Source organism: Bos taurus, chromosome 23 (genome assembly GCF_002263795.3).
Source record: "Bos taurus isolate L1 Dominette 01449 registration number 42190680 breed Hereford chromosome 23, ARS-UCD2.0, whole genome shotgun sequence".
NCBI lineage: Eukaryota > Metazoa > Chordata > Mammalia > Artiodactyla > Bovidae > Bos > Bos taurus.
The window spans coordinates 30,493,017-30,514,110 of record NC_037350.1 but is presented as its reverse complement, the minus strand read 5'-3'; the positions used below and the strand labels follow the sequence as shown (position 1 = coordinate 30,514,110).

Genomic DNA, 21,094 nt, shown 5'->3' with positions numbered 1-21,094 from the left:
AGAAGTTCTGATACTAATATTTATGTCGCTTTTTGTATATCAGCAGCAAAGTGCACTTTCTCAATAATTATCTGTTTTTGTGGGTCTCAGGAATATTGTCTTACAATAGTTCACTACTCAGGAGTATCACCTTGGCAGTGAGTCTGCATTACTAATAACATAGGTTCTTGACTGCTTTGGTTATTTTGCTGTTTTAATAGTGGGTTCTTCTCCCACAGGAGTTATGTGATTCTAAGGTTCTTCCTGATTCCTGGGATGTAAGCCAAGTGAATCCTATCCTGAGCCGTTGCAGTCTAAGATGTCTACCAAGTTGAGAGAAGATCCAGTCTTGACTCCTGTGGTGCACACTCCAGAGGAACCAGAGGGTCTGAGAATAGTGAAGGTAGAGGAAGAGGAGAACCATACTTAGGAGCAGAAGCCTGGACGTCTAGGGAATGTGCACACTTATGAGGAGCTTCTCTGTCAGCGCTTCAGACAATTCTGCTATCAAGAGGCCCCTGGACCTCGAGAGGCACTGAGATGGCTCCAGGAACTCTGCCAAAAGTGGCTGCAGCCTGAGAGGCACAGCAAGGAGCAGATCCTGGAGCGGCTGGTGTTGGAGCAGCTCCTGAGCATCCTGCCAGAGGTGGTTCAGGCCAGGGTATGGGAGTATCATCCAAGGAGTAGAGAGGAAGTGGTGACTGTGCTGGAAAATCTGGAGACAGAACTTGAAGGCAAAGAACAACAGGTGGGAAAAGGGTAATCCATTGTTCATTTGTGAGCTCACCAGGGGTCTACCAGCAAAGACAGGGGCCATGAGTAAGCAAGAGGAGAGGGACTTATGACCATTATTTTCTGGGCTGAAGCATTATCTTTCTGTTTACCCTTTAAAACTCTGCTGACTAAGACACTGGTTTCTTTATTCTACTTTCTATACTTGTATGAAATTGTATTTTTAATCAAACTCTGAGGTTTAGTTAGCTATTGCCATCTTTCTGGTCCTTTCGTAAAACCAGATCTATTGGTATGTCCTTAGGTCCAAGCCAGTGCACATTGCAAACAAGAAGCGCTCTGGAAGGAAGTGAGACCTGCAAGCCTTACAAATCAGTCACTGATCGTCCAGCTAAAGTGTGATCCTTGGGAGCACTTTCTTCTGCAAGAGAATGGTAATCTTTACACCATGAATCTTTGTGATCTTTTAGAAGCACTGAGCATAGCATCTGCTAAAAGAAGTATTTCTGGTGGGGGAAAAAAAAAAAGTGTTATCTAGAAATAGCAGAATAAATTTAACACCAAAAGGTTATTTACAAAGTGAGCATATCTAGAGTTGATTTCACTTTGAATTGGGCTATGTGGTATTTTTTAACTGCGCTGTTATAGTGGTTTACAATTCTGTGAATCCAAATCATTATGGAACTGTTTAAGAAATACTGATGCCCAGATCTACCATAGATTTACCACAATGGGCCCTAGTATTATATATTTTAATTAGCTATTATAGAACAATAATGGTAGTTTATATTTTAAAAAGTCAAGTACTGTAGAAAGATATAAAATGAAAATAAAAGTTCCATTCCTAAGAATTAACAACTGTGGGCCTTTCATATACAATCCAGCCAATCCAGAGCCCAGTCCCCTAATTATCTCCTTTATCAAGCTTTCACACACCAATCTTATCAGTAGAGTTATTTTATTCTTTTTAATGTTTAGTTTTCTGTTGCATACATGTATTGTAATTAATTGTCTCCTACTGATGTACATTTAGACTTTTTCCAGTATTTTTGTTATTTTAAACAATGATCAGTGGATGTCTTTATGTAAAAATCTTTTGGCCATTGTGTGAAAATATTGAAGGAAAAATATTTCTATAAATGCAGTAAGAAATTAACAGTCATTAGATTAAAATAGGCTATTTATTACATAGGCAACAAGGTTATAGTGATTACACAAGGTGATGGAGAAGGAATTGTGATTTGGGCTTTCTACTTTTATGCCTTTTATACTGTTGAAATTTTTACCTTGAGTATCTATTCTTTTTGTAATAAAAATAAAGAGCACAGTCTTTAGATTCAGATTAACTCCAGGCCAGGCTAGTCATGTGATCACGGACCAGTTATTTAATTTCTGTGTTTCAGTTTCTGTTTCTATTACCTAGCTTATTGTGTTGCTGTGAGCATCACCACAAACTGACTGATCACTTGGTGTTTTAGCTATCTATTTCCATGGAACAAACCACTCCAGAACTTAGTGGCTAAAAGGAACAACCATTATGTTATCTCTTACAATTCTGTGGATTGATTGGGATTAAGAGGGTGGTTCTGCTGCTGTATGTGATATCAAATGAAGCTGTAGGTATTGAGGACTTGCCTGGACTGTGATGCTCGAGATACTTCACTCACATCTCATAGCTGATCAGGAGATGGCTAGAAAACTGGGCTTAGCAAGATTATGAGATGGATGGGCCTCAGGCTATCTCATTCTCTCAGTCTCCATGTATCTCTTTAGTGAGTAACTAGACTTCTTAACATGGTAACTCAGGGATCTCAAAAGCATCTTTTAGAATCTTAGTCCTTGAACTGATATATCATCACTTTCACCATATTCTGTTGGATAAAGCAAGTCACAGGCCAGCGTAGATCTTATGTGGGAAGGGGTTGGACTACACAAGGGATGAATACAAGAGGGTATGTTCATTAGGGACCCTTTGAAGACTCTTGGGAAATTTACATTTCATTCCTGCCATTCTGAGTTTTTAGATCTGGACTGAGGCCCAAAAGCCTTTTATTTATTTATTTTTATTCTCTAAGACTCATAAGTACAGTAACTGTCAAACCCTTAGGATGATAGTTCTTGATTATTTAGCATAATCCTTGATGTTAATAAGCATTTAGTAATGTTATCAATTATTATTACTAACCTTACTTTCAAACCCTTATGTGGGATATGCAACTCTTAAATAATCGACTTGCTCTTTCAGCTGATAAGGCCAGGAATACAACTGGTGAATTTGCCCCAAAGCAGATTTCTGCAGAAAGGAATTCACTGGATTCTTTCCAGGATCCAAAGTGTGGAGAAACTTTTCAATATAGGGGTAAATCAGAACACCAAAAGGTCAACCCCACAAGAGTAAAACGACACAAGTGTAAGGAATGTGGCAAGGCCTTTTCTCAGAGCTCAGGGCTTGTTCAACACTGGAGAATTCACACTGGAGAGAAACCTTATAAATGCAATCAATGTGGAAAAGCCATCAGTTATAAATCAGCCCTTCTTTCACATGAGGAAATTCATAATAAAATAAAATGCTATCAGTGTAATGAATGTGGGAAAGCCTTTAGTCAAAACACAAGCCTGGTTCTTCATCAGAGGATCCATACTGGAAAGAGACCTTATGGGTGTAAAGAGTGCGGAAAATGCTTTAGTCAAAGTTCACATCTTATTGGACATCTGAGGATCCACACTGGAGAGAAACCCTTCAAATGTAATGAGTGTGAGAGGGCCTTCACTCAGAGGTCAGGACTCATGGAACATCAGAGAAGTCACAATGGAGAAAAACCCTACATGTGTAAGGAATGTGGGAAAACTTTCCGAGGGAGCACCAGTCTTACTCAACACCTGAGGATCCACACTGGGGAGAAGCCCTACCAGTGTGAGGAGCATGGCCGAGCCTTCATTCAGAGGTCAAACCTTGTTTGTCATCAGAGGATCCAAAGAGGGCAGAAGTCTGTGTCTATATCCTAAGTGTAAGAAAGCCTTCAATCAGGCCTTACTGAACACTTTAGAAAGCTATGCTGAATACAGACCTAATCATTTTGTAATAAATTGAAGAAATTGGGGATGTGGTGTCTTCATTATCATTGTTATTCTAGGTAGTCAAACTAGAAGACATTTTGGTATTATCCATCAGATTGAAAGAAGCTGGTAGCTTGTCACTGGAGCAGACCACATTTTGGGGTGAGTCTTTTATGGATGCTGCTATTTCTTTCTCCCATTCTTTTGATCCTTCTCCTTTGTGGTCCTTCAGCACTTTTGTTCCTTGAAGTCACTGTCATCACATACCCTGAATATCCTGATGACACAGTGGCTCTCATATTTTGAACGGAGGACCACTGAGACTGTTAAGTGTGTATACAGTGCAAAGGAGAACTTTAGCAGGATGAGTGAGGAGACTGACATTGTTTTTAAAGTTACCTAAATTAGGGGTAAGCTAGGTACTTATTTAACTAGGTAAGTTAAGTTTAAAAGCAACTACTCAATGACATAGCTTGCTGTTTTGTTTGCCTCCTCTTCACCCTATTGGTGAGAGAGGAAGTCCCACCCTAAGATTCTGGGGATGGCCAAACACATGACACCTGACTCTGGACAGACGGGATTGACAAGAGTTTATTAGTCATGTGTACTCACAGCCTAGGGGAGGAGGGCCACTTGGGAGCAGAATAAACAAACAGGAGCTTTGCAATACAGGCTTCATAGTAATAAGATGAGGTGATGCCTGGTTTCCTTGGGAGGATGTGGTTGGCTTGTTTAAATAATTTCATTGTGGGGGTGGGCAAGGTGGTGAAACCCAGTAGGTTGAGAACCAAGTAGAGTGTAGCTAGTCCAGCTGATGAGGAACTAGCCAAGTGGGGTCACTTCCTGCTGGGTGGGAGGCATATACAGCAAGAGTGGAGGAATTGATGGTTAGGCTTTTGGTCCCTCTGATGCTCAAAGAGGGCTAGGTGGCTCAGTGGGAAAGAATCCACCTGACAATACAGGAAATGCAGGTTTGATCTTTGTGTTGAAAGATCTCCTGGAGGAGGAAATGGCAACCCACTCCAGTATACTTGCCTGGAAAATCCCATGGACAGAGGAGCCTGGTGGGCTACAGTCCGTAGGTCACAAAGATTTGGACACGACTGAGTACACATGCATGAGGCTCAAAGATGTCAAGGCAGCATATGAAGTTTTAGGCCTTGCTGCTCCCTTTGTCAACTTAGAAAAAAGGCATAGTGTTTAGGAAAGAGTTAAAATGTATATCTGTGCCCTCAAATTCCACTCTTTATTGGTATGTCCTCTTTTTTCTCCCTTTCTTTCTGAATCCCAGTGATACCCACTCCTCCAGTTACCTCTAGCAAAAAATCTCAGAAATACCTTTGACCATCCAGCATGACAGTTGGACTTGATTCCATGTTGGTAGTAGGATTGAAGAGACATCAGGTAGCAGAGTATCTTTACTGCTTTTCCTACATCTTTCTGATTTATGCTAAAAACCAGTAGTTATCTCAAGCTCAGCTCCATCACTGTCCTTCACACATAATCATCTGGATGTTTATGTCCTCACTATGCTTTGGTTTAACTTTGCAACCTTTGGAACAGGCAGTCTAAAAAACATTCGTATTGTCTTCTTTGAATGAAATATACTTTCCACTGTTGTGAGGACTTGAGAAACTGGAAAGTTTATAAGGTAGAAAGTGTATAAATGTGAGATATTTACTATATTCATATTTTTATGAGGATGGTATAAGTAAATAGCCACCCAAGAAAAACTCTGGAGGTGCTAGTTGTTCATTCTTACTACCATCATACCACTTCTATTTTATTCTGCCTTGTTTCGCGGCTCAAGTAGGAAATACCTGAGAGCTATGAAATTTTTCATAAGCTGAAATGGCATAAAGCAGAGGGAGTTACCTTAGGACACATCTTGCTAACAAATGGACAGAATCAAGGTAAGGCACAGACACAGTTCAAAGCTATAGTGGCTTAATGCTGAGATGCTGAGTATAGTTCCCAGAGAAGGAGCCAGTGACATCACTCTTGCTGCTTGAGGTGCATGATGCCTTTCTACAAGGATGGGCAGCAACGCAAATGCTCAACATTGTTTTCACTTTTCACTTTTTTTTGGTAAAATCCTCTTCAGTTTTATTTAGCAAAAGCAGATACTAATGTAGGTCTTTATTTGTAAAGGCAAAGTGGCATAATGCAGATTTTCAAAAGGCAGGGGATACTTGTATTTCTTGATTTAGTTTAAATACAAATACTAAAAACGTACTTTAAATATCAATAATTTGACCTTTGTGGCCTTCCTAACCTTAGAGTTAGGGACATTTTTACAAAAGATGTGTTATATTTATACTGTGTTTAAAGAATGGTTATTGTCTACAAATGTGTCATGCATTTTAAGCGTATATACAAGAAAAAATAATTATAATACAAAACAAAAAGGACAGATAAAGACAAATCAAAAACAATTCTGCCTGGGAGAATTAGGAAAGTATATAAAGGTGGACATTTGTTGGACATTAAGGATTAGTAGGATTTTGGTATTTTAGTCAATATTCTCAGAAAAAATATATATATATATATTGACTCAGACAAAATATATATATATATATATATATATATTTTTTAAGAATTGACTCAGACAATTGTTCAGTTCAGTTCAGTTGCTCAGGTGTGTCTGACTCTTTGCGACCCCATGAACCGCAGCATGCCATGCCTCCCTGTCCATCACCAACTCCCAGAGTCTATCCAAACCCATGTCCATTGAGTCGGTGATGCCAGCCAACCATCTCATCCTCTGTCATCCCCTTCTCTTCCTGCCCTCAATCTTTCCCAGCATCAGGGTCTTTTCAAATGAGTCAGCTCTTCCCATTAGATGGCCAAAATATTGGAGTTTCAGCTTCAACATCAGTCTTTCCGATGGACACCCAGGACTGATCTCCTTTAGGATGGACTGGTTGGATCTTCTTGCAGTCCAAGGGACTCTCAAGGGATTCTCCAATACCACAGTTCAAAAGCATCAGTTCTTCGGCACTCAGCTTGCTTTATAGTCCAACTCTTAACATTCATACATGACTACTGGAAAAACCATAGCCTTGACTAGACAGACCTTTGTTGGCAAAGTAATGTCTCTGCTTTGGCTCAGACCGTTAAGCGTCTGTCTACAATGTGGGAGACCCAGGTTTGATCCCTGGGTTGGGAAGATCCCCTGGAGAAGGAAATGGCAATCCACTCCAGTACTATTGCCTGGAAAATCCCATGGACAGAGGAGCCTGGTCATCTACAGTCCACAGGGTTGCAAAGAGTCAGACACAACTGAGCAACCATTTTTCTAGGTTGGTTATAACTTTCCTTCCAAGGAGTAAGTGTCTTTTAGTTTCATGGCTGCAATCACCTTCTGCAGTGATTCTGGAGCCCCCAAAAATAAAGTCAACCATTGCTTCCCCATCTATTTCCCATGAAGTGATGGGACCGGATGCCATGATCTTTGTTTTCTGAATGTTGAGCTTTAAGCCAACTATTTCACTCTCCTCTTTCACTTTCATCAAGAGGCTTTTTAGTTCCTCTTCACTTTCTGCCATAAGGGTGGTGTCATCTGCATATATGAGGTCATTAAAATTTCTCCCAGCAATCTTGATTCCAGCTTGTGCTTCTTCCAGCCCAGCATTTCTCATAATGTACTCTGCATAGAAGTTAAATAAGCAGGGTGATAATATACAGCCTTGACTAACTCCTTTTCCTATTTGGAATCAGTCTGTTGTTCTATATCCAGATCTAACTGTTGCTTCCTGACTTGCATACAGGTTTCTCAAGAGGCAGGTCAGGTGGTCTGGTATTCCCATCTCTTTCAGAATTTTCCACAGTTTATTGTGATCCACACAGTCAAAGGCTTTGACACAGTCAATAAAGCAGAAATAGATGTTTTTCTGGAACTCTCTTGCTTTTTCAATGATTCAGCGGATGTTGGCAATTTGATCTCTGGTTCCTCTGCCTTTTCTAAAACCAGCTGGAACATCGGGAAGTTCACGGTTCACATATTGCTGAAGCCTGGCTTGGAGAATTTTGAGCATTACTTTACTAGCATGTGAGATGAGTGCAATTGTGCAGTAGTGTGAGCATTCTTTGGCATTGGCTTTTTTGGGATTGGGATGAAAACTGACCTTTTCCAGTCCTGTGGCCACTGCTGAGTTTTCCAAATTTGCTGACATATTGAGTGTAGCACTTTCACAGCATCATCTTTTAGGATTTCAAATAGCTCAGCTAGAATTCCATCACCTCCACTAGCTTTGTTCATAGTGATGCTTCCTACGGCCCACTTGACTTCACATTCCAGAATGTCTGGCTCTAGGTGAGTGTGAGTGATCATACCATCGTGATTATCTGGGTCATGAAGATCTTTTTTGTACAGTTCTGTGTATTCTTGCCACCTCTTCTTCACATCTTCTGCTTCTGTTAGGTCCATACTATTTCTGTCCTTCATTGAGCCCATCTTTGCATGAAATGTTCCCTTGGTATCTCTAATTTTCTTGAAGAGATCTCTAGTCTTTCCCATTCTATTGTTTTCCTCTATTTCTTTGCATTGATCACTGAGGAAGGCTTTCTTATCTCTCCTTGCTATTCTTTGGAACTCTGTATTCAAATGAGTATATCTTTCCTTCTCTCCTTTGCTTTTCGCTTCTCTTCACAGCTTTTTGTAAGGCCTCCTCAGACAGCCATTTTGCTTTTTTGCATTTCTTTTTCAGACAACTGGGGAACTACTAATTTCAAAATATATAAGGTAGGCTGGCAGGGAATGCAAGCAGGATTCCTATGTTACAGTTTTAAGGCAAAATTCCCTCTTGAGGATATCTCAGTTTTGTCTCAAGGACTTCAGCTGATTGGATGAGGCCCACCCATTATGGAGGGTAATATCCTTTGCTTAAAGTCAACAGCTTGATGATGGGAAGTCCCAGAGCAGACCTTTGATAGCCTTCATGCAGACTGTGCCCTGCTGGTGATCTCGTCTATCTGGATGGCCTCTGGCCAACTGCTGTTTGCCAGCCTCCTCACAATAAACTGAGGAAAATTCTGAAAGAGATGGGAATACCAGACCACCTGAACTGACTTAAGAAACCTATATGCAGGTCAGGAAGCAACAGTTAGAACGGACATGGAACAACAGACTGGTTCCAAATTGGGAAAGGAGTACATCAAGGCTGTATATTGTCTCCCTGCTTATTTAACTTACATGCAGAGTACATTATGAGAAATGCTGGGCTGGAAGAAGCACAAGCTGGAATCAAGATTGCCGGGAGAAATATCAATAACCTCAGATATGCAGATGACACCACCCTTATGGCAGAAAGAGGAACTAAAAAGCCTCTTGATGAAAGTGAAAGAGGAGAGTGAAATAGTTGGCTTAAAGCTCAGCATTCAGAAAACTAAGATCATGGCATCCAGTCCCATCACGTCATGGGAAATAGATGGGGAAACAATGTCAGACTTAATTTTGGGGGGCTCCACAATCACTGCAGATGGTGATAGCAGCCATGAAATTAAAAGACGCTTACTCCTTTGAAGAAAAGTTATGACCAATCTAGATAGCATATTCAAAAGCAGAGACATTACTTTGCCAACAAAGGTCCGTCTAGTCAAGGCTATGGTTTTTCCAGTGGTCATGTATGGATGTGAGAGTTGGACTGTGAAGAAGGCTGAGGGTCGAAGAATTGATGCTTTTGAACTGTCGTGTTGGAGAAGACTCTTGAGAGTCCTTTGGACTGCAAGGAAATCCAACCAGTCCATCCTAAAGATCAGTCCTGGGTGTTCATTGGAAGGACTGATGCTGAAGCGGAAACTCCAGTACTCTGGCCACCTCATGCGAAGAGTTGACTCATTGGAAAAGACTCTGATGCTGAGAGGGATTGGGGGCAGGGGGAGAATAGGAGGACAGAGGATGAGATGGTTGGATGGCATCACCAATTCGATGGACATGAGTTTAAGTAAACTCCGGGAGTTGGTGATGGACAGGGAGGCCTGGAGTGCTGCGATTCATGGGGTCGCAAAGAGTCGGACACGACTGAGCGACTGAACTGAACTAGTTCAATTCACAAACCTCTTTTCCATTTCTTGTTCTAGGATGGTTTCCCCAACTCCTGAACTTCCCACTGCCTTCTGAAATTTCCATTGCTTTCTGGCCCAAGCTCTTTCCCACATCTGTACTTATTTCTTCTCTACCATCTCTATTTTCTTAGTGTTTCTTCTTGGTTTCAGCATATTGACGAGGTCCTAAAGGATAGCCATCATGTTCCTTCCTTAGAGGGAAGGCACAGTTCCCTCTTTGAGGGAAGCCCTGTTCTGGGCGCAGGACAGAGGAGATGAAAACACCCAGGAAAAGGCAGAAGGGAGACAAACTGGTAGCGATGCCGACTGCCAATGGCCTACCTCCATTAAGGAAGAGGGCAATCATTTTTTTCTATGTCGTCACCAAGCACTCTTCCCATACACTTTCAGTTAAGAAACGTATCCTGCCGGTTTCACAAGAGCGAGTGTCCAAAACTTTTTTTTTTTTTTTTTAACTCTCAGAGATTCAGTAACTGCTAAGCTGCTAAGTCGCTTCAGTCGTGTCCAACTCTGTGTGACCCCATAGATGGCAGCCCACCAGGCTCCGCCGTCCCTGGGATTCTCCAGGCAAGAATACTGGAGTGGGTTGCCATTTCCTCCTCCAATGCATGAAAGTGAAAAGTGAAAGTGAAGTCTCTCAGTTGTGTCCGACTCCTAGCGACCCCATGGACTGCAGCCCACCAGCCTCCTCCATCCATGGGATTTTCCAGGCAAGAGTACTGGAGTGGGGTGCCATTGCCTTCTCCTCCAGTAACTGGGTTTAGTGGTATCCGTCAACGCCTTTAGTCCTGAACCGCTAGAAACGAACATGTAGTGTCCTTGCACTGCAAGGTAACCGGGAGACGCCGGGCACGTGCGCGGAGGCAGGTCACGGGGGCACGCTCAGGGACGTGACCTCCTGGAGACGCCGGAAGCCAGGCGCATCTGAGCGTCCAGTTCCGGGAGCCGAGTTCCAGCACTGCTGTCTGGTGAGTGTCCTGTGGCGTCCTTCCGCCTTGTTCTCGGGTTCAGCACCGTGAGACCCCAGACTTACTGGGCTGCCTGGAACAGCCAGCACCGGCCCTGGTTCCAGCCCGGGGACACCCGGTGCCCGGAGAGGCTGGCAGCAGGCATCTGTCTGAGAGACTTTGGAAAGGCTGGCCCCAAGCCCCTCATACAGGACCCTGTCCTGGGTTTGGGGGTCCCCTTTTTGGCAACCGTGCTTCCCACGCTCTGACGAAACCAGGGCCACCACTACTGTATGAACGAAGTAGAATTTTGCTATTTTGCAAGATTAGCACGAAAACATTAGTAATTTTCTGGCTGTGATTCGTAACTTTTCCTTTCCCACAGGTTGGATCGTATGTACTCAAATGTGGAGAAACTGTGCCAAGTGATTAGAAATTTTTGTTTTAGGCTGGGGCCACATCCATGTACTTAACGCCGAATTTTCGAGAAATGTTCCATTAAGTGCAAGTCTTCATTCTACTCTACCCCCGGCAATTATATATTTTTACTTATCTCCTTCACATATTATACACTTTTCATATTGGTTGTGTTTATTTTACTGTTTCAACTAGAATGGACTCTCTGCTAATGCATTTCAAATACCTTGAACAGTTTCTGTGCAAGGTACGCTTCTAAAAAATATTTGTGGATTTAGTGAATTAATAAAACTAGTTATCTTGGTTACAGGTCGTCTTCTTTCTTGTGTGGGTTCTTTGAAGTATTTGCCATGTATCACTTTATCACTTAATTCTTATTCCCCAGGGTGCCCTCAGAAGCCTTCAGTTGAAACTCCAGGCATGATGGCTGTGGACACAAGAAAGTCTACTGGTCAGCTGTTCCAAGCCCCATGGGGTCAGCAGGGCCCTATGATGGTGACAGTGAAGCTGGAGGAAGACCACCCCAGGAATCAGGGTCTCAGCCTTCCAGAGAACCAGCCTCCTGCCTGGGAGATCTTCAGGCAGCCATAAAGTTTAGGCACTTATGCTACCAGGATTTCCCCTGGACCCCGGCTGGCCCTGAGCCGGCTCCAGGAGCTCTGCCATCAGTGGCTCAGACCAGAGACACACACCAAGGAGATCCTGGACCTGCTGGTGCTGGAGCAGTTCCTGTCCATCCTGCCCCAGGAGTTCCAGGTCCCAGTTCGGGAGCATCATCCAGAGAGTGGGGAAGAGGCAGTGACCATACTGGAGAATCTGGAAAGAAAGAGAAATGTACATATAGGAAGGGACAAGTGTGATGTGGTTGTGGGGAACTGGGAGCAAAACTTTCTCAAGTGTGGAAGCTCTGAGAACAGTGGGAAAACCTAGCATTCAGCAGGGAACTGAGCTTCTTCCTAAGCCAGTCCTGTAAGGAGGGGAAGGGTGGGAAACAGGAGATTCGGGGATGGAGTAAAGATGCTGAAGGCATTCTGTAAGTATCATGCTGTGTACTCTACTGGTCATTTCAACATTCACAGCAACAAAGAACTAGGTGGTATCACACATGGAACTAAGTTCAGAGAGGTTGTGTAACTTAGCAGAGGAGACATAGCCAATAAATGAAGTGATAGAGACAGGATTTGATCAGACTTTCTGATCAAAAGGTAAGCATCACTTACCTTTCTGGCTACCCTTTAGCACCCTAATGCCCTGGTTTCTCTTCTAGTCTCTCCAGGGATGTTTCTTAGAAACTCCTCTCTGAGGTTTAGTTCCTGTTAAATTCAGGCCTAATGAGTGCCACTTGTCTCTAGGTTTCAGCTTGTTCTCTGGAACAGAAGATACTTTTGCAGACAATGACCCTTCAAACACTAGATGAAGAATCTTCATATACCCGAGCTCAGCCCCCAGCAGTCCAGTTCAAGGGCGAAAGACCTGAGCCCCAACCATCAGAGGAAACAGGTGAGGCAAGAATTTCTCTAGGAAATTTGGAGTGAAATGAAGTCCCCCATTGGTTTTTTTTTGTGAAGTATGACATGTTAATTCCTTGTAATGAGAGTTGTTAAAGGATATGACAAAGCTGACATTTTAGGTAATAATGATTAAAAGGTGATAAGTCATCTCAGAACAGCTTCTGTAGTATGTTAATTTTAAATATCCGTAGTTGAATTTTCTGCAGATCGTCTGTAGCAAGTGTTACTTTCAAGTATTTTGATGCTTACATCCTTAAGTAGACTCTGATAGGACATTAACATTGTAAAACTATATTGACTTTTTTGAAAGTTACCTCTTATTATTACCAGAGAAGTATATATGCATTGTAGAAAGTTAGAAAATACAGTTGCAAAATAAGAAAACAAGCATAATATTCTATCATCCAGAGATTACAGTGACTTTTTATTATATATTTGAATATCTTTTATGTGCATGTATGTGTATACACACATTCCTTTCACTGAAAAGAGATCATTTCTATGTGCTATTTTGTAATCTATTTTGTTCAGTTAATAATTTCCCTTTTCCCTGGCAATACATTTTAATGTTATCTAAACTCAATGCAAATTCAGATTGTCCATTTTTTCCAAAATGTCTTTAAAGCTGATTTGTGCAAACCAGGATAGAATCCATGGCTGTGGGAGACATCTGGTTGTTGTGCCTTTTAATTCTCTTTTACTTTAGAACAGTTTCTCTTTCCCATTTTCCCTTTCATGGCCCAGACATTTTCATGACCCTGGGCCAGTTTCTTACTCTGTGAAGCTTTCTGGTTGCTTCCTCATGGAATCATTTATTTTGCTGCCCATGTATGCTGTATTTCCATAAAATGGAAAAAAGATTGAAAGACATGGCAATATGATCCCTCCATTGAACAGCTAATTTTTCCCCTTTATAACTGTGTGGTGTCACTTTGGCAGTATGTGATTGGCTCGTTTCCCAGCAACAAAATACAAAATGTTTGAGAATTCTTCTATGGGTCAATCATTTTATTAAGTGTTGCAGAATGATTTTGTGACTCTTTCATTCCTTCTATGTTATTAACTGTTAGTCTTCTTTATAGTGAAGAAATCATCAAATCGTCTGTTTGATCACTTCATATTAGACAGACAAGATTGATGCTTAGTTTTCCCCCTGTATTTACCAATTTTCAAATTCAAAGAATAGTTTAATAGGCACCTCAAATGACAACATGGGATTTTAGGACTTTCTTTGTGTTAATATAATATCATTATGGGTTTAGTAATTTTCATTGAGTCAGTGTGTTTCAATCTACCACAGTTATTACTTATTTTAAAGCTCAGATTGATACATCTTTGCCTAGTTTGGATGTCTTCCACCCTGTTCCTAACTCTTTTTGCCATGACCCTATGAATTTTGAATCCTTGCTTTCTGAACAAAATTAATTATTCCATGCTTACCGTGTACTTTACTTTCCCTAGACCCAGATTTGGTATCAACCCTTTCTGAAGGAGCTTCAGTTTTTCATAATGGAGAACGCTATTGAAGTACAAAATCTGGATGCTGGGAGTGTTCTTTTTCCCTCGGGTAACGATACTTCTAGCACATTTTATGGGTGGAGCTAGATGTACTTTTTTTTTTTCTAAAAATTATGAGTTCATATTGGTGTATTCAGTTTTGTTTTACCACTACAATGTTCCATTATTTTTCTATATCATGTTTTGTCCCTGCATTTACTTTAGTTAATTCCATCCTTATGTTCTCCCTTGTTTTTAAAATTTATTTATTTTAGATTGTAGTAGTTTGTATCGGAAGTGTTCCCAGGAAGCATAAGCAGGGGGAATGAGACAGAAGAGAGAAAAGTGTTCCTAAATGAGCAGATTCTCTTGGTTAATTAGTTGTCCTTTTTTAAATTTTGAGCTGGCTGTATCGATCTGTATATCTATTACTAATATAAATATTTGATGCTACAAATATTTCATTGAACACTGGTTTTGATGAATCCCAAATGTTTTGAAATGTAGCATTTTAGTTATTTTCTAGAAAATCTGAAACGTATTTTTCCTTTGAACCAAGAATTGAAAGTTATAAAATTTTCAGATGGGAGGGCTTATTTTCTGATTTTGTTACTAATTCTAGATTTATCGTTATCAGAGAATGTTTGTGTTGTTTACACCTTTTGGAGTTTATTATGGTTTTCCTATGACCCCAAAATTAGTTTTCATTAAAGGTCACTGCACATCTGAGAAGATGTTCTATTTTCCAGATACAGAACTTCATATACATGTTTATCCATAGATTTAATAATCTTGTAAATCTTCTGAATGTTTATTTTTTGGTCCATTTGGTGGTTTTTTTCTAGACAGAAAGAATGATTAAAGTCTGTTATTTGTTTTGTCTCTTTATCTCATCTATAATTTCTGCTCTAGAAAATTTGTTCCTTTGTTATTTTCTATATAATTATTCAGGTCTGATCCATGATCACTATAAATTGTAATGTTTATTTATCGTTATATTTTTCTTTGTCTCATTTCATGCTCTTGGCTTGAATCTCACCTTTTTTCTGAAATTGAGATCATGATGCCTTTCTTATTTGCATTTGCTCAATTTTCTCTTGCTCATCCTTTATTCATAACTTTACTCAATCATTTTATTTTAGATGTGTCTCTTGTATATTTAGTGTAGTTGAATTTTTCTCTGCTTGATTAATGACCACAAAGTTAGCAATTAAACCACACGCATTTATTATATCATAGTTTCTATGGGTCAAGAGTCTGGGTATGTGGCTTAGCTGGATCCTCCACTTCTGGGTCTCTTACAAGGTTGCAGCCAAAGATAGGTTCTCACCTGAGTTGTGACTGAGGAAGGATCCACTTCCAACCTCACATGGATGTTGGCAGGACTCAGTTCTCTGTCAGTCACACAGACAGAGGGCCTTCCTTACTTCCTGGTTGCTGACCAGAACCCAGCTTCAGTTCCTTGCCGTGTGGGCTTCTCTGTATGGTGGCATTCTTAATCAAAGCCAGCGAACCAGGAAGGAAGGGTGTCAATAGAGAAAGTCTTATGGTAGGTAGAAATTATAGTCTTGGGTAATCACAGAAGTGACATCCTATCAATTTTACCATATTGTATTGGTAAATCAGCCATGCTTTATTCTATCTCACTCCCACACCTGTATTACTCCCATTCCTTTTACTTGGCTCACCTATTTCTCTGAATCCCTGACACTAAATAAAGATAGAAAGTCCTCTGTTAAATCTGAAATACACATTAACCCTCCTAGCACTCTGTCTGTTAAATCATTTTTGAGTTGCCTTTTCTCCTCAAATTGTGTGGTATATTGTTTCAGATGGTGAGATGAGGACTGAGAATTTGACATTAGAAGTGAAACGGGAACCTTGTGAAGAAACAGAATGGTGTAGGGATGGACATCATGAAACTATATGTCAGCATGCCATACAGAGAGGAGACAATGAGCCTAGTGAAAGTTTGGAAATGCAGAATGGGGATGCCACAGGTGAGAAAAATACACGAATGTGATGAATGTAAGAAAATCTTCACCTGGATGAGAGGCCTTCATATGCACAAAAGGATCCACAATGGAAAGAAACCATACTCCAGTACAGAATTTGGGCTTCACAGCAAGGAAAAGCCTTATCAGTGTAAAGAGTGGCAAAGACTTCAGTCAGAAAGCAGGCCTCTCTCAACATCTCAAAATCCACATTGTAGAAAAGGCTCATCAGTGTAATAAATGTGGCAGATGTTTTAGTCAAAGATCAATTCTTTCAAAACATCAAAGTCTCCACACTGAAAAGAAGCCTTTTGAATGTATATACTGTGGGAAAACCTGCCATAGTGCAGACCTCACTGAACATAAACAGTTGCACAACAGAGAGAAGCCTTATGAATGTAGTGAATGTGGGAAAACCTTCAGGCAGCGTTCAAATCTTAGTGAGCATCAGCGAATTCACAGTAAAGAAAAACTTTATGAATGTAAAGTATGTGGAAAAGCCTTCACTCAGTATGCAGGACTTAACCAACACCAGAGAATCCACTCTGGAGAGAAACATTTTGAATGTCTTGTATGTGGTTGAGCTTTTAGCCGAAGCTCAGAACTTATAATACATCACAGAATTCACTCAGGGGAAAAACCTTATGAATGTGCTGAGTGTGGAAAAACCTTTAGAGTGAACTCAACCCTCATCATACATCAGAGGAGTCACACTGGGGAAAAGCCCTATAAATGTGATGAATGTGGTGAAGCCTTCAGTCAACACTTAGGCCTTAACAAACACAAGTTAGGAGGAAAGCACAGAAACCGTCCTAAACTAAGAAAATACACATGTGATGAGTATGGGAAGACCTTCACACAGTTAACTGGCCTGAGAAACCACAAAAGAATCCATACTGGGGATAAGACTTCCCAGTGTCCTGAGTGTGGCAAGGCCTTTACAAGGGGAGAGCATCTTATTGAACATCAGGGGATTCACCTTATCAATGTAAAGAGTGTGGCAAAGCCTTCAGTCAGAAGACAGGTCTTAGTTATCATATCAAAATCCACACAGGAGAGAAACCTTTTGAATGTTCTGAATGTGGGCGAGACTTCAGCTGTAAATCAAATCTCAATAAACATAAGAGAGTCCACTCTGAGGAAAAATCCTATACATATAAATAGTGTAGGAAGGCCTATTAGGCAGAGAGCATTGCTAATCCAACATCAGAGAGGCCACATCCTGCTAAGCCTCAGCAGTGGCGTGAATGAGGTAAAGCCTAGAAGCTCAGCTTTGATTAGTCACCAGAGAATCCACTAAAATGACTCCTTGCCAAGATGTCTGGTGACAACTTCAAGTAGAATTCAGAATTTTTTTCAATTGAGATGAAATGTTTCTTAAACTTCATTACTTAAAGAATGTCAGAGATACTGTGTTGAAAAGTTGTTTAAAAGTCATAAATGCTGGAAAAGTTGAGAATTTGGGAAAATTAACATTAGCAAGAAATTTACCTGTTACTACCTTTGTTAAATGCAGTGAAGTGTCAGTTAACACCATGAAAAGGTAAATAAGGGCTTCTGTTAAAAAATTATTTTTTATACTGAATTCATGAGTTTTTATGTTTTGCTTTTTGAAATCATTTTGATTTCTGAGTAGCCTTACCCTAGTCTAATGTTGAAATTGCTTTTCACGGTACCAGTTGCAGTCACTGGAGTATCCAAGAGCTTGGAATGTGTGAGATCAGCTGTCTGTTTCTCTACTACCTTGTCTTCCTAACCAAGCCTCTGACCAGAATTGAGTGACCTGCAGACCCTTCCTGATCGTGACCTCTTCCCCGCAACCCGCCCCCCCCAAACTAGCATTTCCTGATGGGAAAAAGATGTGTTACCTTCTAAGTGATGTGGAGGGCATAAAGGTTTGGGCCCACAGTACATCAAAATCTAGTGTGGCCATCATGGCTAAAGCCCAGAGCACACATTTTTTATTGTGAACACAGCTCCTTGAGCTCAAACAGAGGACAGAAGAGAAGAGGATAAAGTAAGCCTTTCATTTCAGCATTTTCCATCTCTTACAAATTACATTAACACAACTGAAATCTCCTTCAGCTTCAGCACTGCCTATCTCCCTCAGTCAATGTAGTGAGGAACTTTGCTGAAGCTGGTAATAGCTTTCAAGCACTGGAAGAATATTTCCTCGGTTTTGTGACTGCACTTGACTTCTGTTGGATTTTATAATATTTTTAGGGCAATAGAATTCCCTGTCAAAAGCAAGAAAATCTGGCCCAACCATGGTAAAAATACTGGTTTATTTAAGTCCCTCTTAAGCTACCTAGTTTGCTGATTTGTCATTCTGTTGCTTTTTCGCTCTACTGCCTTTAATCCTCTGAAAATAAGACTCAAAACTTTCCTGTTCACAGAGAATGTTTCCCCTTGTCTCTTTTTGTAGTTACTACCTCTCACTTCCAAGGTGAATAAAACTATCATTTCTCTTTTAGGCCAATGATATTTAACTATCTTCAGGCTCCAGCCTATTCATATAAATACAGTGTTTTCTTAAATGGCAAATATGGAGCATTAAAAGTTATTAAATGTTGTGTCAGTCCTTGAAGCCCAAGTCAAGTGTGACTCACTAGTCCAACACTTTTTTTTAGGTGTAATTTGCATATTCAGATCTACAACAAAATTATTCAATATTCATATATATTATGAAATAATCACCACAAAAATGTCTAGTCAATATCCATTAATATCCATCAACATGGATAACATTTAATATCCATCAACACAGATAACAAAATTTTCTTCTTTTGATGAGAACAGTTAAGATCAACCCTCTTAGCAACTTTCAAGTATGCAATACAGTATTAACTATAGTCACCGTGTTGTATATTACATCCCGATGACTTTATTTTATAATGTAAGGTTGTGCCTTTGACCGCCTTCACCCGTTTCACCCCTACCCTCTCCCCCAACTCTGGCAACCACCTACCTCTTCTCTGTGAATTTTATTTTTTTCCTGTTGTTTTAGATTGCATGTAGAAGTGAGATCATATGGTATTTGTCTTTCTCTGACTTACTTCACTCAGCATAATGTCCTCAAGTTGTTGGAAATGGCAAGATTTCCTTTTTCGGAGGAGGAGCGCGGGGGCCGGCGGCGGCGGCGCGGTCCGACGGCCTGGGCGGCGAGAGGACAGCGCGGGGTCTGCCTATGTGACTGGGTGGGCGCCGGCGCGGCCTCCGTCTGGAGAGGATTCAAGATGACCAACGAAGAACCTCTTCCCAAAAAGGTTCGACTGAGTGAAACAGACTTCAAAGTTATGGCACGAGATGAATTAATTCTAAGGTGGAAACAGTATGAAGCCTATGTGCAAGCTTTGGAGGGCAAGTACACAGATCTCAACTCTAATGATGTAACTGGCTTAAGGGAATCTGAAGAAAAACTAAAGCAGCAGCAGCAAGAATCTGCACGCAGGGAAAACATTCTTGTAATGCGACTAGCAACCAAGGAGCAAGAAATGCAAGAGTGTACTACTCAGATCCAGTACCTCAAGCAAGTCCAGCAGCCTAGTGTTGCACAACTGAGATCAGCAATGGTGGACCCAGCGATCAACTTGTTATTCCTAAAAATGAAAAGTGAACTGGAACAGACTAAAGACAAACTGGAACAAGCCCAAAATGAACTGAGTGCCTGGAAGTTTACGCGTGATAGCCAAACAGGCAAAAAGTTAATGGCGAAGTGTCGAATGCTTATCCAGGAGAATCAAGAGCTTGGAAGGCAGCTGTCCCAGGGACGTATTGCACAACTTGAAGCAGAGTTGGCTTTACAGAAGAAATATAGGGAGGAGCTTAAAAGCAGTCAGGATGAACTGAATGACTTCATCATTCAACTTGACGAAGAAGTAGAGGGTATGCAGAGTACCATTCTAGTTCTTCAGCAACAACTGAAGGAGACGCGCCAGCAGTTGGCTCAGTACCAACAGCAGCAGTCTCAAGCCGCAGGCCCGAGTACCAGCAGGACTACATCTTCGGAGCCTGTAGGACAGGCAGAGGCCACAGGTAAAGACTGCATCGTCTGGCCAACGGACCAAGTAATGGCAGTTCCTCCCGGCAGAGGACGTCTGGGTCTGGATTTCACAGGGAGGGGGACACAGCCGAAGATGACTTTCCTTCTTCTCCAGGGAATGGGAATAAGGCCTCCAGCAGCTCGGAGGAGAGAACTGGCAGAGGAGGTAGTAGTTACGTAAACCAACTCAGTGCGGGGTATGAAAGTGTAGACTCTCCCACGGGCAGTGAAAACTCTCTCACACACCACTCAAATGACACAGACTCCAGTCATGACCCGCAAGAGGAGAAACCCGTGAGTGGGAAAGGTAACCGAACTGCGGCTTCCCGCCACGTTCAGAATGGCTTGAACTCAAGTGTAAATGTACAGGGTTCAGTTTTGTAAAAAAACAAAAAAATTTCCAGCAAATTTTTATACAGTGTCATTTAATTTGGAAGAGGATACTGTGCAGTTAATTAACGCATACTTTTGTCACAATTTGCCTTTTTTGTGGGTGGTTTTTTTTTTTCCTTTTTGCTTCAATACTTCTGCCACTTTGGAAATTGTAACAGTTAATTACTTTGAATGTTGCTAAAAGGACATTTTGTGTAGGGTCAGGTTATTTTTATATGAGTTAATGTGAAGTTGTAAATGGAACTTTTTGCTTAAAGTATAACACAGTGATGTCTGTGTGAATCTGTGTCTACCCTAGAACCTGTGCTGTGTGAGGGCATTCTTACTCATGCTGTTACTATGCTTATGCACCATTCAGACTTGTCAGAGTAGATGTGGGTTTATGACTGCCAAGTTTGCCCAGTACAGTAGTTTTATCACTAAAAGTTGGACTTGTTGAAGGAGTCCTATAGTAGTTTC

The 21,094-nt window shown here is 41.0% G+C and overlaps 1 protein-coding gene across 1 annotated transcript; it reads left to right on the top strand.

Moving 5' to 3' along the window:
• Positions 1-1,044: 1,044 nt before the first annotated feature.
• On the top strand, positions 1,045-20,750 carry LOC104975673 (pre-mRNA-splicing regulator WTAP). Its single transcript, XM_015459939.3, is given in 7 exon segments — positions 1,045-1,145; positions 11,584-12,032; positions 12,551-12,698; positions 14,171-14,276; positions 16,039-16,206; positions 19,266-20,244; positions 20,247-20,750. Coding segments are annotated over 3 exon segments (1,452 nt in total). The 5' UTR covers positions 1,045-1,145; positions 11,584-12,032; positions 12,551-12,698; positions 14,171-14,276; positions 16,039-16,113; the 3' UTR covers positions 20,627-20,750.
• Positions 20,751-21,094: the final 344 nt, after the last annotated feature.